Genomic DNA, 19237 nt, shown 5'->3' on the forward strand with positions numbered 1-19237 from the left:
TATTATTCTTCACAATGCTTCGTGTGGAATTTCTACTTGACGAGTTATTATTAAACGATTAAAAGCTTATTATTATACGATAATGTAATATCGTAGAATAACTTTGTTTGGAGATCAGCTGAAATTAGAAAACACCGTGTACGCCGTCTTTTTGTGGTTTGTTTACATCCAAGAGCGCCTAGTAACAGCGACGCGAGAAAAGATAAGCAGCGTCAAAACAGAAGTACGGTTTCATATTTCAAGGAGTGGCAATCGAGAGGCCAGAGCATGTGAGCCAGAAAGTGTGTGCGTGTGCGTGTGCGTGTGCGTGTGTGCGTGCGTGTGTGTGTGTGTGTGTGTGTGAGAGGACGAGAGCAAGAGCGAGCACGACCGAGCAGGAATGCATTGGCGAGGGTCAGAGTTGATCGAGACGTCGAAGCATAGAGTCGTTAGAATTGTCGAGTGTTAGAGTTGCCAGTGAGAGAGAGAGAGAGAGAGAGAGAGAGAGAGAGAGAGAGAGAGAGTTACCAAATATAAAAAATACGAGCGTTGCATTTAGTTTTCCTGTTAATCAAACATCGTTTCTCTGTCTAACTAATATCTGTATTTTCAATCCATTATTAATAAATTATAATTAATCGGACAAAATTACACCTTTAATATATTCCGATATTACAATAACTTACCTTTTTCTACGTCAATGGACACGAAAGACGTTGAGTGAGGAATTAGAACAAGTGTGGATCGTTGGAAACCACTATGCTGCGGTCTACCATTCGTTTTACCCTATATATACCACGGAACAAAGGATAATTTTCACCGGCTTGGCTATGGCTACTGGTGTGGATCCAAGTATTCGGGCCATACTAGACGCTATGCAGAAGCAGAACGAAATCAAGTTAAGAAAACTGTTAAAGGAGACTATTAAAGCAGCGACTGATTTCCGTTGAGATAATAGGGGTGATTGAGTTTGTATAACACTGTGATTCACTGAATTATAAATTATATATTTCCAACACTTAGATTACACTGACGTAGAGAAATAAATAGTTAACAACTTGTCGCACGAAGATGTGATAGATATGTACGCTAGAGCAGGGCTCTTATAATGGAAATTAATGTATTAATGGACTTAGCACTATAATATATTTAGGAGAGAAGATGTATGTTCGACAACACCGAGAACCGACAAAAGATTTTCGTGAAGTATGCGACTCTCGCGCTATGTGTAGACTGCCGCGTTAGGCGTTAGTTTTTAGACTGTCTGTCGCTCTTTTTCTAATACGGAAGAAAAGTTCGGTGTGGGTGTGCCCCTGTGCCTAAAGAACGCGGATTCGTTGTTCCCACTTTCGTTAGGAAAAGTGAGGGTAACGAACCGCGGTGTCGATTGGTCATGACCTGCACTACTGCTCGAAGGGATGAGTAGGAAGTCTCCTACCATCGTGGTGGATAGATGACTGTGTGCGTGAGGAAAACATAGCTTGTTTTATTAGAGGGCTATTCGGATTTTCCTAATGGGTGCATACCCGCTTTCTCCGTGTTTTAAGTACGCCTAATAAACCCAAGGACCTCTCTAAAAACCGACTGTGTTTCGAGAATATTTTTAAGCTTTAGAAATTCTTCAAGACAAACGGATTGAAGACACATGGCGAAACAATACAGGGAAGTGAAAGTTATGGTGGGTCCTTAGGTTTATTGAGGGTCGAAGTGACGTTACGCAGGCTGGTTGTTGTCCGGTGGCGCGAGCTGGCGCGGGCTGGCGTGCAGATGTTTTAGGCGGCGTAACAACAAGGAAGATCCTAGAAAATGAGAAGGGTGGATTAGAAGAACGAAGAAAACTCGAAGAAGATACAAAAGAAGAAACTACAGAGACAGAAGTCAATTCAAAAGGTATATTAAATAATAAGTGCGATTTACTTGATACCGAAAGAGCTATTGAAATTAATGATACGGTTCAAGATATTAAATTTACTGAAGGTAGAAGCCGCACTCAAAATGATATGGAAGATGTAGTAGAAGATTCACAAGAATTATCTAATAAAAGTAAGTTATCAGAAATAAGGATTGCACTTAACAAAATTGAATATACAAAAACTATTTTACGGAATAAAAAGAATTCATTAGAAAGAGAAAGAGGAGTAAGGGGAAAGAAGAAAATGTACAGACAGAAATTATTTCAAAAAATATATCAGATGATAAATGTGATTTGCTTTAGAAAAAAAAAAAAAAAATATTATCCACAAACTACATTAGGAATTTATCTATTTTAGTGAGGAGAAAGAGAAAGGATAGAGGAGTTGATCAATAGACTGTGGATTTTGAAGCGTTTATGAAAAACTTACAATTTTAATAAAATATTCAATGTAAAGTCTTTGTTATAATATTCAGATAGATAGATGAAAAAAATACTGAATTTGCATAATTACTCATGGCTTATTGATCAATCATGCGACTCGTTCAGAGGTAACTCGAGTTGTAAAGGCGACAATTTATTAAAAATGGTATATCTGACGTACGATGCATTTGCTCATGTTAAACTATTTAAATAAGTATAAAAATCACGCGAAAAAAAAATCTACTGAAAATAATGTTGAACTAGTTAATAATAATAAATCATATAGTGAAACACAAACCTTAAATCAAGATTTTAAGTTCAAAAAAAAAAAAAAAAAGAAAGAAGAAGAAAGAAGTTGATAAAATGACAGCAATAAAATGACCAAAAATTGAATTACGATCCCGAGCATCAACTCGCTGATCTTCAAGTAGAATGTTCCGACAAAGACAGGACGACACAAGAGTTCGAGAAGCACATAGAGGACATGAAGGAGGAAGTGCAAAAATTAGAATTGCAACTCGACGAGTTACAAAAAAAAGAAAAACACACACGCACGTAAAAAGAGTTCAATCTTTTGGAATACAAATGGAAGAACTAACAATAAAATTAGAAGAAATAACACAGAAGAAATAAGTCACCAATATGAAATTGCCTGATGGCTGATGTTGATCGTTGACGTTTATAATGATTGAATTTCGTCCACGGCGCCATCTGGATCCTTGTTGAAAAATTCAAATAGCCGCAACAGCACCATTGAGCTCATCACGTTTGTTGGTGAGTCGAGGAGCTGGAGGATTTCTCATCCTCAAGGACATAAATTTCACCGGTTCCGGTAATGTTTTTTACATGGTCCAAGCATTCGAAATCACAACATCGCTTTCCAAGACGAAATTTCCTGCATGGCTGTAGTAAACAGAAATCGATCAATTGTACAGATCAATCGTCACTCGACTGCTCGAGAATTCAGGTCATCCAGAGAATAGAATAGAGACGTGGAAAAATGTAGTGCGATCATCGCAGTGGGAGGAAATAGGGGGATAGGGACCAAATGAATGAACGAGATGTTAAGGACAACTGACGACAAGTTCTTCTTTTGTCGAGAATTGCATGTTTGTGAATGGTTTGTGGGTGGTTAGGTGGAGAGAATTGAAGAGTTTGGAGGTGACTGGAAGAGTGTTTTTGGCAAGGTAGATTGCAGAATGGTTGCGGTAGCATTGTGTTAATTATGGGTTTGTACATGTAATCTTTGTATGTATCACTACATAGAACCTAACGTATATTTTTAATAATACATCAGAGTTTTAGTTATTTCATAGCTATGAATTTTATACTCTATAATCTTGACGTTTTATTTCACAGAAGCGTTTGAATATCCATAAAAATTAAATGAACCAATGTATTCATTATCTTATAGAGAAGATATATTATTTTTAATTATGTTCCAATTATTTATCATGATCCTGATTTCCTTATTCTGAAAATTTGAAAGGAAGTTTTGTAGTTTGATACTTTCAGCGACAAAGGGTCAATATTGCTTTAGTATATTTCGTCACATATACATGTATATCTATATATCCACCGAAAATGCGCTCTTGTAGACAAACGCTCGATTCGCGTCATAGCTTTTAAAGCTTGTCGCATCTCAATCAGTTGGAAAAAGTTTTTCCTGTAGCATATTTTATTTTTACGAACCAACAAGGTCTTTGTTTATTTCCTTCTTTTTTTTTGCTCTAATTCCCCCATTGTTTTTTCAAGGATAGTATTTCAGAGCCATTAGTCAAGTTCATTGTAACAATAAACGTACGTTTCGGAAACATTTTGTGCTGTGAAACAGAATACACTAAAGTTTGAAGGTCACATCGATTTTCGAAAGTTTATAAATGGAGGTGTATGACAGTATCACCAGCTGTTGCTGTCCCCAAGCGCCAAAATACGTTCTGACTACTATTTTATGTATCTCACAGAAGTATGTCTTCATTCATCATCTCCCATGCCATCCACCAACGTGTTCTTAACATGTTATCTCCTAGTAAAATATTGATGTTGAGTCAGATATCCAACTGAATAATCTTTTCGGTGTCTACTATAAGACATTTAAAACCAAGGCTCGTACACACGTGTGCTTATACGTCAGATGTAATACTTAACAGGAAACCTGCTTATATTAATATTAAATTTATGCATAGTAGGATGTTCGACCTTTGTAAAAATGAAATTATAATACATACAGTTTCACCGTGGAAAAGTGAATCTTTCTAGCATGTCCACGCAAATGCAGGGTAGGGGAGGACTGTGCATGCACCAAACAACTTTACGTTCGTAATTTTTCACACAAATGTACAACTGTAGGGAAAAAATTATCTCTGATTTTTCGGATGTTAGGAATCGACAATATCGCATAACGGAATGCTGTGTTCTACGTATTCTATTTTTGTTACGAAAGTGGTACAAACGAAGTCCACATAAGAATAGTACAACAAAATCGGTTGAGGTTAGGTTATCGTGCAGATATCGCGGCTTTTGCATTGGAAATCACGCAACTGCCAGTCTCGTCGTTCCTTGTAAACGAAAGAAAGGTATTGTAATCGGTCGGAATTAACATAAAACTAGTCGCATGCGACCATATGGCCTGAATGTTCAATAAACGAGAGTAGAGCGCGAGCTATGTGATTCTAACCGTTTAGGCGGAAACTAATGATTGTAACCAGAGCCGAGATATATGCCAATATTACTTTGTTCGACAAAGCGTATAAGATGAGGAGAGAATCGCGATAAGGTAGAACAAGAGACAGATATTCTCTACGTAAAGCAAGTCTGTCAACTAGATTGAAATCCTATAGCTATAACTACAGTGAATCCATATTCTGGCGAATTGTCTTTTCACAAATGAAGCTTCTGAAGAACGGAATTGATACAATAACTACTGTTCATTCGTAACTACTGTTGTAAGAATCTATATATTTGTCTATCTATATCTATATATATCGATCTATATATATTTGTCAGAATGTCATTTTATCAAAAAACCCATTCTCTGTAATCATAGTTTATTGATTATTATAATCATTATTAATTTAACATTTTTGTGTACATACAAAATTTAAATTATACCTCGCTTGAGAACAAAAATTCTATTTATTTTCCTAACATGTACTAATAATTATTGATCAAACTAGAAAAAGCTGGAGGAGATTACTTAGGAAGATTACTTAGCATCTTATATTCCTATATTTATGTATAGTAAAATGGCTTGTATCCATTTTCATGAATTATAACTGACATTTCAAAGCATTCATGTAGATATGTAACTCTCGTTAATTAATAATTTAACAATGCGTCATGAAACGTATCATTTTCGTTTCTTCCTTTGTTTCGTTATACACAGGAACGAATTTGTAAATAAAGATGTATAATCAACGATAACATATGACAGCGAGTATAATAACTGTCAGCAAAGGAAGAGGTCGGTAAAATGATTGTGGTTCAGTGTATCGGTAAATAAGCTTTGACAGACGTTGCCGGGGGACTCGGTGTCGGTGAAACCGCGTCGATGAAATGATTGTCAGTAATTTAAAGATAACCCAATTTATTGATCTGTCTCCCTTTCATGGCGTTGTACGTCTCTCTATAAAACATATTCTACCTCGGAGGGCTGAAAAATTTAACTTGGTCTCACTGGACTGGACTGTAAGTAAGAAAATTGAAATGCAAAATCCACGTGTGAGCGCAACGGTTTAGATGGAAAGTTCGATAGGACAATTATATATATTAGCCTGAAAGAAAGCTCGTGGCTTCGCACGCAACACGTAATTTCCCTCGCTGAAATAATCCTATTACAACGATACGATTTAAAATTTTCCTTAACAGACCTCGCAATGTAATGCTTCATCTACAATTTTTTATTCGGCCTGAAACAAGAGACTTTCGAAGCCTTATAGTGTCTCGCGAATCTAAAAGTCAGGTTTCAACGTATTTTCGCGTCTTATTCTATAATACTGAAGACATTAAAGGTGTTAACGATTATTGTCTCACTATGTACGTACATCAAACGAGTACTTACGTAAGAGACGAATGGAAATGGAAACAGCCGAGAATAATTGAAGATAATTTGAATACGTTCCAGGCTATAATACAATTTCTCGTGAACCGTAATTGATTCGCAGAAGGGAATTGCTGCTTCTCACGACTAGCAAAGTGTTTCGCAAAAAAAAAAAAAAAAAAAAGTAAAGAAAAATGGTATCGGAAGGATAGAAAAAAAGCGGTGGCCTACATCAAGCAATCTTCATGCCGATAATGCATTTATTATTCAGTTCGTTCATTTTCTATCGCGTAACAGACACTGGGATAACTGACAGAACGAGCGTATAAATCTTGCATCTCTCGACCTGACTTCTCCCGATGGAAAAATATTTACTGGTCTGGAATCGTGCATCGCTAATTAGTAAAAAAATAATAAGCAAGAAAGCAATTATACTACCGGATTGGTATTTCTATTTTATTGGAGATTAATTAACCTGAGTAAACCAACAAAAACTTATCGAAAATCAATCGAAATTAAATCACCTTTTCAAACAGGCTATAAATAGCCAACTAATATTTGCAGTAATAAACTTCACTTTCGAATAAAGTATACGCTCTATAAATTGTAAATTGATAATTTCGTTATTATATCATTTTTCTTAGTCTAAACTGAATTCAGTGAAAAGAGCTTTCAATTGAATTACACACTTCATTAGTTTATGAATTATATTCGTTACCATACGTACAAAAGAAGGTTGACTGGTTTAAAAATTCAAAGGGTAGAACCTCCAAGCTCACGATTGGAAACAGATTCAGTTCAATGGTTTAATTTGCCATTTAATTGAATTCTCTGGCAATTTCAGCGAACTGTGGGCTTTAGAAGTGTCCAGCATTCAAAGGCAAGACCTCCTCCATCTTTCTCTTTCTTTCAGTTCCAACCTCAAGTAATTGACCTGTTAATTCGACGCTATATTTACATGCTCGCAAGGGATTCAGACGACTTCATTGCGTTAAATTCGCAATTTAGCAAACACGAATGTCTCAATCAATTTGTAGTTCGAAACAAATAAAAGATAATCAATTTTTCAAAATAACAATCGATATGTTCAATGCATTTGTCGATGCATTTGATCGTTATGTTCATTTAGCATTTTTATAATAAAAGCGTAGAACACATGTACATACACATAATATTCCATGAAATGATTTATACAGACTATGAGTCTCGTTTTATCATATTATAAAAGAATGAATTTTTCCCAATAAATGTAACTTCATACAAAATCTCGTTTAAAAAATTCAGTTTTTATTCTCATCAAATTAATTTAATATCGGAATATGTCATTTTAGTCGTTATAAAAATTTTATGTCAAAAAGCGTTCGCAGATACATATATAAATAAATGTCCAATCCTATGCATTTATTTAAGCTGAAATCTGAACTTAAATATTTATTAACAATATTCTGACGAATATGTAATGAAAGATAAAAGCAGCTTTATTTTTTTTATAGGATGGCTCATGTTTTTTATTCATTTTATGCTTTTCGTTGTCAGCGCGTAACTACCTATCAGCCGCATGAATGCCAGGTTTTACTACTCAGAAGCGAAGAAGCGAAGAAGCAAATATACGTTACCTTGCATGGAAAAACGTTAGATACATATAAAAGTCATAACGTAGCTATTTACACATGGGGAATATTTATTTTTGTATGAAATATTTTTGCTTCTGAATTCTCATTATAAATGTACGTCCATTTCCTACGTTAAAGTACGTCTCTGCTTTGAAAACCTTCATTTAAATATAACGGTTAACAAAATATTATTAGAGAAATATTAAAACGAGACGCTAAAAGAACATTTTAATAAAGTACAAATGATTATTTGTTCTTTGTTAAATTACACTGCTGTAACTCTAATTTTATTAAATTCAAAATGAATCATTTATAAACTGAACCGGAATATAAAATTTTATTCCGCAAAAATCATAAAGTTGAAAGTTAGGAACGAATAACAAATGAATAACCTAGTTTCATTAAAAGGCACGTGTACGCCAATCCGCGTAATAACTTTGACACTCCAATTATTATAAAATATGTATCCTTAAGGGATTTTTTTGCGCGAATGCAAAATACTTTTCATACGTGCAACTGAATAAATGGGGCGTGATTTTCAATATTTCTTTTTGTAGAATTTTTAAACAAAGTAACTTTTTCACAAATGTTTTCGCTAACATTTTTACAACGTAAATGTCTTCTTTTGTAATTAATAATTTCAACATTTCTCTGAACAGTTTCGTTGCGATAAAAAAAATATACTAAGCTTATGACGTGCTTGTTTAAAAATATTTATACGGAACAAGACTTTGAATTTGTCAGACCAATCGTTCTAACGAACGAATAAATTAAACGACTCGTAACAAAGAATTATTCCTGTCCATGTTTCTCTTTGTAAAAGTAATTCAAGGCAAGTTAGATGAATCGCTGTGTACCCTATTCGCATTAACGGTGTGCTTTAGTTTCTCTCTGGTTGTGTTAAGTGTTTAAGTAATGAGCATATACTCACTACGGGCGGGTTGCATACGATCGATATGCACCACTTCAGCCTCGAATTGTAGCAGACGCAGAAACTGCAAACCGAAGGCCCCGGCTCAAACGTAAGATCATGTCGAATGGTTTCTCCTTGAAAGTCAGCACAGCGGTTGTTTATAGCATCTGAAAACGATTCTCAGCTTGAATATCTTTGCCATTCGACGGTCGTACGCGCAGTTACGTTAACCGTTTCAACGCCACTCAGCGTGATCATGCTGTACGCATAGTGTGGTGAACTGTGTCGCGATGTTTGGTTACGATTGTCAATTCACAGCGCGCTCGGTTCCGAACGTAGCTTGTCGCTAGTCTATCAGAGTTTCCTCTCGTAATTACTTTTCTTTCAAATAATCGTAAACCAAATAAAGAAAAAACTAATGTATAAATTACCTCTTGAATTGGAAAACCAATTACAGAACGTCACACAAACAAAAGGTAAAACACGAATATTTGGCAACCTTTTGACTCTTTAGTGTAACGTTTCTGATATAGCTGATGAAGTGAAGCGTGAACGCGTTGAAAGGTATGTTTCGACAAAAAAAAAGAGCAGTGCAATCGAGTTGATCGGCACTTCTCGTAAATAAATAAACGAAGCGCTATTGCGCTTCATGGTACAATCCGATACGGATTTTTAAAACATCCCTGATACTGAAACGGCTAATAGCGTTACGAAAACGATCGTGCCAGGAAATTTTTGATCAACGGATCCGCATTGCGGCTGCCACGATGCTTCTACGTAGCATTGATGCTTTATCGATGAAGCACGATTGAAATTGGATATTCGATTTCTTACTGGGGAGAGAGTTTTCATATCGTGTTTACTGTTTCACTTCGCAAGTGTGCTTTACAGTATACGTTAGAACTTGAAATCGAGCTATTTGAGTTAAAGTCGCTTGTAGCTTGAAATGACGTTTAAAGGATATAAGAATAATAGAAGGCTAAAATTCAAAAGTGTATATATACATTACTAATATATAATGCCTATAATATATAATATAATAAATAATAATGCCTATATATCGACTAATTTATCAATTAATTAAATCCGTGTATATCAAGTTTTCTATAATTTAGTACTTTCGTGTAACTACAGAAATTTGATGCAATATAAAACTTGATTAAAACAGCGATTCATTAGGAAACGAGAATAATGATGCAAATATTTTTTGTAGCCATTATATAGGATTTCGATCGCATAATTAATCAGTATCAACTTACCAGTCTTTAACGGAAGAACAAAAAGAAGGGCAGGCGGTACACAGACCGCAATCATGATCATTTTCAAGTAGAATCTCAAACTGCCGTACATCTTTGAAAACTTCGTTAGTCGTAAGGGATCAAAGGATGATGTCCGCGCTGCGGAAAATAGATGAGAAGCGGCTATTTCAACAACCACCGTGTAGGTACTGCACTAGCCAGAAGTATCTGCGACAGAAATCAGAATACACTCGTTTTCGCATGGTTGGATCAATTTCGCGTGGGACTAACCTGATTGAACCTAACGCGGGATAATTGCTCAACTCACGACCTTAACCAGCCCGCTTGATTCTCTGTAAATGCTTGAAATTGACGCTTGGATTCTTTCCAGATTAACTAGCTTTGCCCTCCCCCCCCCTCCCGTTATCTATTTTCTTAGATCGACTTAAACTGCCGCAACATATTATCTTTCTTCTTTTCTTTTCTTTTCTTTTCTTTTCTTTTGATCTTTTAAAGCCCTAAATCGCTGGCTATTATATTTTGTACACTCAATTACTCTGTAAGTCATAAGTACATATGTTTTACAACGTTATTTGTCATATTTCAGTTAAACCCCAGAAAAGCCAGAAATATATTTGCAGCGTGTTTTAACGCGTCCCTGGCAAAGATCTCAAAAACGAGTTGCGACACAATTTAAAGCGACAAATAGCACCGCGTATCTCGTTGTGGTAACACACGGTTCGCCAGCTTTTTAAAAGCGCTCTCCGTTTGCTTTTTCCTCTCTTCCCTGTCTCTTCGTTTTTTCTTAACGAGCAAAACCATTTTCGCGAGGACGAGAGTACGGAAATGACGTACTGGCAATTTTGTTTTGCGATAATACAAGCAGCTCGGTTTCAGTGAATTAAACTTGGCCCCAAGCTTCTACTTATCCCTACCTTCCTTTCCTTTATTTTCCCTTCTATATCGGTTTTGCGGTTTTCCACATTTCCATCACAATAAACCATGTTTTTTCTCGATTTTACATGTTAGCCAATGATTCGCGGCAAAAGCGTCGACTGTAAAGATATTTGTAGTTGCAATAGCAACAAGTATGTTTTCTCAAATAGAAAATATTGGGAGCGTACACGCTGGCAAAACAATTCATGAATAGCTCGTCCTCTGCTTGTTATTTGTTTCCATACTGTTAGCAAACAAATTCATGAAACATACTGGTATAGCGTAAAATGAACATAAAAGTTTTGCGTACACTTGAGAGCTGAACTTTGGCTGTTATACGTATATTATATATATACGCACACAGTTATGTATATGTATATATATATATAGAAAATTCCTTAGAACTTTGAGCTTAATAACATATTAAAATCATTAACATTAAGGAGGTGAACTTTACTTACCAATTACCAAAGTTTCTTCCGCCAAATAATACATAAAAATTGAAAAAGATAATGTAACTAGTTTTAACTTTTTTTTGTGTTATAATTTGAATCACTCGATTTATCCGACTGAGGATGGTCGATCGCAATCTCAATTTATACGTATTCTCATCGCATGAAATAGATCACACGAGGGATTTTCAAAAGTCGATGGAATATTAATGGCGATTAATTATTTACAGGTGTATTCTGTGCGGCTAAAGCAGACACCTAATGAATTATTGAGTACCAGGAATGTTAGCGGTAAACAGGATTGCGGCTATGAATGATTCTCTAATGTGTATATTAGAGATGAATTTGATAATTTATCCTCATAATATGCAATCCGCTTTTAAGTGTAAATCATAATTAACAATTTCTGTTTGATCAAATATGAAGAGTGGATAAATCGATACGCTTAAATCAATATTAGAATTTCTTAACATTTTTATCAAATATTTTAGCACTGTAGAAGCATCGTAGTAGAGAAATATTAGGTTGTTCCAAAAGTTTCTTTCGTTTTATAAGAAAGTAATAGATGTACAACATTTTTCGTTTTATATTATTTTATTGAATTACGTGTGATCCACCTTTTTCCAATTTAATATAAAATAATATAGAATAACATAACTGTCATTTCTTTATAAAACGAAAGAAACTTGGGACAACCTAATAGGAATTTACTTTTATTATCCATTATAAAAATGGATTGTTAATCCTCTAGGAGATACGAACAATATAATTACAATTAATAAGGAATAAGTTAGCATAACTTAAACCAGCTTTTGCAGAAAGCTATTAGCTGAAGATGTTTATTAAACAATGACAACATGAATTTTCTTAAGTACCCCATTTGGTACTTAATCTACTTCGTAAGTACTGTGTGTCCTAGCCTTCAAAGGATGCAATTTTAACCAGAATGTTTCACATTACCTACCCGTATTGTTTCCTTGTAATATAATTTATATTTACATTATCTACGTTACGTTACATTCTATGCGTTAATGTAATGTGATTTTTATTTCTAATCGAAGTTATTTAAAATTTGTAGTATCTCAATAAAAAATTAACAGCCTGCAAAAACTTCACAGAAGCATTAGTATCTTCGAAACTATTGAATTCAAATGGCTAATATTCTTTAACAATATGCACTCGACGACCTTTATCGAGAGAAGTATGTGACGTAATAGTTAAACTTTCAATTCATATACATATATCGTTTATGAAAAAGTAGTCATTCTGCTTTTGTGATCTGTGACACACTATAAATTCTCATAAGCTAACTAACGCGTAATCTTCTGTAACGTATTAATATAATATAGGTATGTATATCTCGACTTTGAGCAACCAATTGGTGATAAATAAGCTTTAGTACATACTTCTTACACGTAACAAGAGACCAGTTAACATCTCTGCTCTTAAAAGAAAAACGAAAGAAACTCTGAAAAGCTGCAGGGTTCAGGTCGAATAACACCAGCTCAGATAAATGACCCTCTAACTTACCTTTGTCCTCATCGACGTCAGTGATTTTAAAGCTAGTTATAAAGTGCACTTCTCAGCCAGCGTCCACGGCAGTCAATATTATTTAACGGGTCCTAACGCGATGTAAAAAGGGAAAAAGGAGGAAAGAAGGAACAGGGAAGCAAAGAGAAGAAACGAATTTTTCATTTTCTCGAAACTGGATCAAGTTTCAGGCTGCTCGCCAAAGAGTCTGTAGCTAACGAGACAAGATTAGACAAACCACGCTTTAAAATTTCCACAGAATTATAATAATCCTCGAAATCAATACGATTCGTCGATCCATCGCCTGATTAAAAAATGAGATAGGATGAAGCTCACTAGTCGGCCTTTGAACTTTCAATAGTGCTTACGGCTCGTATACTCTAGTTTGAATGCTACAATGTAAGCCAAGTCAGCTGTAACTAGCGTTCGCGTGATTGTCGCTATCTATTATTCACGCGTTACACGTTCACCAGACAAACGCGTCTACCGGTTGACATTGTTTTCTGTCCTGAGTTTCAAAGCAATTATGTTGCTTCGTGTAATCAGATCTCGCCAAACTAACGATAAGTTCTTGTTTGATCTTACACAGTTACTAAAACTATACAAGTTAAACCAATCTAGCCTAAACAAGTAATGTCGTTATATATTCTTTTTTAAATCTATATATTGTTTAATAAACCGTGGTTAGGATATAGTAGCTGACAAAAATATTCGGACAAATATATTTGTAGAAACATTTTAGGAGTGTATTATGCATAGTGGCACCATTTAATACTGTACTGTGACTATCATGGTCGTGTTGGTATTATTCGAAACTAATCTGAAAATCTGTATGGAATTTGTAAGATATTTAGTACGAGTACTGTGCATTACTGATATGTACACAACCGAGACGAGATAACGAAGGTACTGCTCTCCATCGTTCATCGCTACGCGTTGCTAGTAGCAACGTATAATGCATATATATCTCGCAAAGACCATAAAAGTACCCAGTGGAACCACGTTTAATATTTGATAATAATGTCCCATTACAGTTTCGTCATTTTCTATTGATTAAACACGACCCTCTCTTTAAAAATTAGAAGATAAAATACGTAATACAAATCTACTCGAAATCTTTTAAACCTTACGGACGACTACTTATGGTCTTTAAAAGCAGCAGGGATTAGCAGAATATTAACTGCGGATTTTTCTCGAGAGGCTCGTAAGGATGAACAGCGACGAGTATCTAGAAGCTATGTACTCACCTGGTCAAGGAGACTCCAACACCAAGGACGTTGGAAGTTTCGAGAAGCGATGATGGAAACTGAAGTAGCACGTCAGGTCAACTCCGGCGAAAACTGCTAAAGAAAGAAAAATCCAACTAATTTGTTTCCAACAATAAAATGAAATTAATTTGTTTCACAAATTATTAACTGGATATTATTCAAAAATTATTCAAAATTCGCTTGATTGATTCACGGCCCGGGACATTTGGGTCATACCATTTTGGTAATGGACGAAAATGGCAGAAGGAAGAACGACCGTTTTTTTCATATTTCTCTTTCCCCGGGAAACGATGGAATGCCCGAGCACCTTGTTTCATTTCTTCTCGACATCAATTTCAATCTTTTTAAACGAAATATAATCTGAACGATGAAAAGTTCATTCAAATAATGCTCCGCGCCAGACACTCACGAAAATTAAGAAGAAACACGGAAAATTCGCGAATAAAACGGATTTCTTTGTCCCAGTGAGATAATAAATCTCGTACACGTATTGGTTTTTAAAATCAATATATCCACCAATGTGCACTCGTTTAACAAGGGTGATGGAACGTGCCAAAAATCTCTCAAGAGGGTCTTGGCAACGGAAGTGTCGAAAATGTCACAATTATGAATGAAAAATTCGAATAGTTGCTGATTTTACAGTCGAAACCGATAAAGAACTCCAGATATTCCCCCAATTAATTTACAATAAATTCGCGAAAATGATCGATTGCTGACGTCATTGTATTCTAGAAAGATTGTAAAACGATAAGAATTTATTGAAAAAACTTATATTCGATGATAACACTTCTAATAAGAGTACTAAGAGGAGCGATTCTGCACTCACCTTCCTGCCTCGAAGTACCGAACGCAATTAACCGTCCGCCCAGGATGGAACCGTTCGGAACTTTTGTAAGTCACTGCACGGCCGCTGCCTATGGTGGAAATGTAATAGATATGAGTACAGAGCGCGTGAGCGAACTAAAAACGCGATAGAGAAGTAGAGAGAGGATGTTCCGTCCTTGTCTAATGACGCGCACTTGTACAGGAAATATGTAACAGCGGTATACGAGCAGCGTCAGTGTCCACTAGTGTGCATGCCTGATTAAACATGGACAGGAAGTATCTATACATGGTGTTCTCTTTCTATTTCCATGTTGCATCCATCTTTCTATATCCATGTTGCATTAGGAGGAGAGTCGTATTTCGGAACGTCATCGGAACATATTATACCTTGTATGTGATTATTTGGAACACAATGGGTGAGTATATTATAATTAAAATATATTCCTAGTTCCAATTCTTTTGAATAGTGTCAGTGACCAATCGAAATAGAAATCAGTGGACATCATGGAAAGAGAAGGCGAAACCAAATTTGAAAATTCGACATCGGTAATTCAGTAGTTAAGAATAACTCAATCGATTATGTAGATTAACTAGTTATAAACAAATATATGAAGTATAAATTCAAATTATTCTTATCCATCTAAAAATTGGAAATTAAAAAGCAGAAGACAAGAAATTATCTTCGAGGATTTATATAGTAAATACATTCTTTTGCCTGTCTTACCGAGAGATAAAACAGTTGTTTGATGGTTATCTTATAGTGTTCAGTCATTGCGAAAAATATTTTTAATTAGTTAAAAACTATAATTAATTAAAAACTACATTTTTTTATGTATATAGACGTTAGCGATGTATTATTCCGGGAAGCTCGTCTATCTCCCGAACATCGGGTTTGCGACAACATCGATTTGGAAATTATCGTTGCAGAGTATGAAAATTATTACAAGATGAAATTTCAAAAATATCCCATATTGTGTAAGAAAATAACTGGAAGGGAAATGACGAGGGAAGTGACAAATGCAAGCAAAACGTAAGAATTTAAATTATTTAACGATATTAAACGGTATTCAACGTATTCAACGTATCGTATTACAATATGATCCAGTGTTTGTAGAAGTATTGAGACAAAAGCCAAATCTGTTAGTAAACAAGCGAGAAGTGAGCCTGTGAAAGAGACGAATCTACAGCAGAAGATAACTGATGATAATGCGAATCATATTAATCTCGCAATGACAGTGACGTCAATATTCCCCAATGAGAGTGATGGACGTTCATCAGAAGAGCTATTTAACGTCCCAATGGAACAATCCATGCAATCGAAGATATTGAAATGCATTGCAAAGCTTTATTCAGATAATCCGGAATTACGAAAGATTGCTGAGGACATCTCATGCGTAAGTTATTTTCGATTAATATACGTATCGTAAAGCTTTTAAACGATAAAATTCCCGTCGATAAACCGTCCAACGTATATCGACAATGACGTGATTTCAGTAACGCTTCAAATATCAAATTACGTAACACTTACTTAATATAGAGAAGACGCCATTTTATCTTTGTATCGTCGCAGGAGATCATAGTAAACAAATTAAATGTACATTGGGATGACGTTATAGGCCTAGAGGAATGTAAAACCGCTGTTAAGGAGGCCGTTGTGTATCCCCTTAAGTATCATATCTTTTTTGATGGCCCGTTTTCCCCCTGGAAAGGTATTTTGCTGTACGGCCCACCTGGTACAGGTAAGATACTCGTATTCTTTTCATTTCTGTACGTGTTTACAAGAAATATACAAAACAGGGAAAACGAAGTTAGCGAAGGCAGTCGCGACAGAATGCCATTGCACCTTTTTTTGACATAACTGCCAGCTCATTGGTCAGCAAATGGAGAGGCGATTCCGAGAAGTATATACGTGTAAGTTGCTTTGTCTATGTAAGTTTCTTTGTTCCTTTGTCTATGAAGGAGAGATTCTAGGTATAAAAAGATTTGATTTTATTTTTCGTCATTTATATATAAATAGAATAGTTGTTTGGAAAACGAAATGATATCATATTCGTGATGAGGCAATGAATTTAAGGAATTTCGAATATAATATTTAATGAATAATACATTTGTTAAACTGAACAGGTTTTATTTGAACTTGCCTATAGTCATTCGCCTACAATTATTTTTATCGACGAGATTGACTGGATCGCCACAAATAAAGGAGACTGTATATTGTCTGAACCTGCAAAGAGATTCAGGTCAGAACTTCTTTCTAGATTGGATGGATTAGTGTCTAATGAGAATTCTAATGTAGTTCTTCTGGCTACAACTAATTCCCCTTGGTACGTATATCACGTATATTTCAATGTTTTCTAAGTAGAAAATATCGTAATATTTCTCCAAATTCCAAATATGTTATTGTGTTGTTTGAAGTATTCCTTCATTATTATTAGTATAATAGAACGATAATATTTATTGTAAATATGTTATTAGGGGCATTGATGCAGCTTTACTCAGGCGTCTCGAAAAGCAAATATACGTATCATTACCCAATGAAGTTGCTCGACTTGGTATATTCAAATTATACCTTAGCAACCACTTATTAGAAAATACAGATATTGTAAACCACATAGTAAAATGTACTGAAAGATATTCTTGTGCAGATATAAAATTGCTTTGTAAGCAAGCGTGGCTACTAGAAATAAGCCCGATATGGAGGAGACTTGAAAAGAAAGAAACACCTGTTACCACTTTGAAATATGAATTAAAAAGTTATGAAATATTAGCAAAATTGTTTAAAAAAATGTCACCTACAGTTATGCAAATGGATAAATATGATACGTGGAACAAATAAATACGCAATCGTAAGGACAGATATTGAAAAATATAAATAAATGGATTATCGTTCGAGAAATTTTTATTACCATCATATGATATTGCTCCATATCATGAAATATATACATGCCGTAATAGGAATACTATCATCAAATCTCTTCAAATGAGGGAGTGGCAAATGACGATGCGTATTGACAAGATTGCTCGATGAAGATCAATTACGTACTGTGTCCGCGGATTCCAAAAAATGAGTCCCTAAGTAGATGGAAAAAGGAGAGGAAACAGATAGATCACAAAGAGCTACTTATTGTAAGGGAAGAAATCTAAAACTCCAAATAAAGAACAAAAAGGAACAAGCTGCTTATGACGCTATCGTTCCTGGTCTTCCGTGTTCGGTCTCAATTACTCTTGCAGTATATTGTAGCAGGTTGTGTAGTATATTTGAGCATATTGTATTATATTTTGATGCGTACTATCTCTTCGATCACTTGTTTTCACCATTAAGACAAAAGAATAAAATGCTGATTGAAGATGCTTATTGTGACCTCAACTTAAGAAAGGAAATACTTCTTTTGATGTATATTCGAAACTGGAACATGTATCAACCTCGATGATGACCTTCATTGTTAGATTGAACTTTAGGTTTAAAAATTTGTATTTCAAAATGTGGTAGGAAGGGGATAAAACAAATTGTTAGTAATACTGAAAATTACATTTATTTTTACTGAAATCACTGAAATTAATACTAAGATCAGTGAAATTATTATTTTTCTAAAAATATTCAAGCCTTGAACTTTTTTTTCGTGGGGAGATCCTCATGGACACTGTCGGGGTAGTGTCGGACTTACCGACTAAAACCCCACGATAGTGTCACACAGTATAGAAAGCACGATATAAAAACCCCCCAAAATAAGCGCTCGAATCAATCTGTTAAAATATTTTGACGCAGTCTCTTGTAATACTTTGAATCATTCTGTAACATTTTGTACCGTTACTCTGTTAGATCTGCATAATAAACTCTCTTATCATATATAAAGGTAAATTTCTTCACCTTGGCCTACTTGACGCTTAATAAAGGTGCACCGGGACCTCTTTCGAAATTCAAGCCTTGAACTGCTCCGAATATTCATCGGATCTGAGTATTGGATACAGAAAATATCTGGGTAAATTTAGTCAAAAAATGTTTTCGCAGAAGGGAGTCAGTTTCAAACAGTAAGTTAACTTGAGAGAATTAAATTACAAAGTTCTGGCAGAATAACATAATTTTGCATAAAAATAATAAAAAAATGAAT

At 35.0% G+C, this 19237-nt stretch overlaps 1 protein-coding gene and 1 pseudogene across 6 annotated transcripts; one reads left to right on the forward strand and one right to left on the reverse strand.

Annotated features, from left to right (window-relative positions):
- Nucleotides 1–965: 965 nt before the first annotated feature.
- On the reverse strand, nucleotides 966–15217 carry LOC143304224 (uncharacterized). Of its 6 annotated transcripts, none has more exons than XM_076626617.1 (5): nucleotides 15130–15217; nucleotides 14283–14378; nucleotides 10139–10345; nucleotides 8898–9046; nucleotides 966–1778 (listed from the first exon to the last, which is right to left on the reverse strand). In XM_076626617.1, the coding sequence occupies exons 3-5, from the start codon at nucleotides 10227–10229 to the stop codon at nucleotides 1752–1754; spliced, it is 267 nt and encodes an 88-aa protein (XP_076482732.1). In that variant the 5' UTR covers nucleotides 10230–10345; nucleotides 14283–14378; nucleotides 15130–15217; the 3' UTR covers nucleotides 966–1751. The 6 variants fall into 6 exon arrangements, with proteins under 6 accessions (XP_076482732.1, XP_076482728.1, XP_076482731.1 ...); XM_076626613.1 differs by lacking the exon at nucleotides 966–1778 and adding an exon at nucleotides 2468–3217 and having other exon boundaries at nucleotides 14283–14375; XM_076626616.1 differs by lacking the exon at nucleotides 966–1778 and adding an exon at nucleotides 2468–3217 and having other exon boundaries at nucleotides 10139–10276.
- Nucleotides 15218–15253: 36 nt separating this feature from the next.
- On the forward strand, nucleotides 15254–18960 carry LOC143304225 (katanin p60 ATPase-containing subunit A-like 2; annotated as a pseudogene).
- The last annotated feature ends 277 nt before the right edge of the window (nucleotides 18961–19237 follow it).

The sequence above is a fragment of the Bombus vancouverensis genome, unplaced genomic scaffold (genome assembly GCF_051014615.1).
Source record: "Bombus vancouverensis nearcticus unplaced genomic scaffold, iyBomVanc1_principal scaffold0027, whole genome shotgun sequence".
Classification (NCBI taxonomy): domain Eukaryota; kingdom Metazoa; phylum Arthropoda; class Insecta; order Hymenoptera; family Apidae; genus Bombus; species Bombus vancouverensis.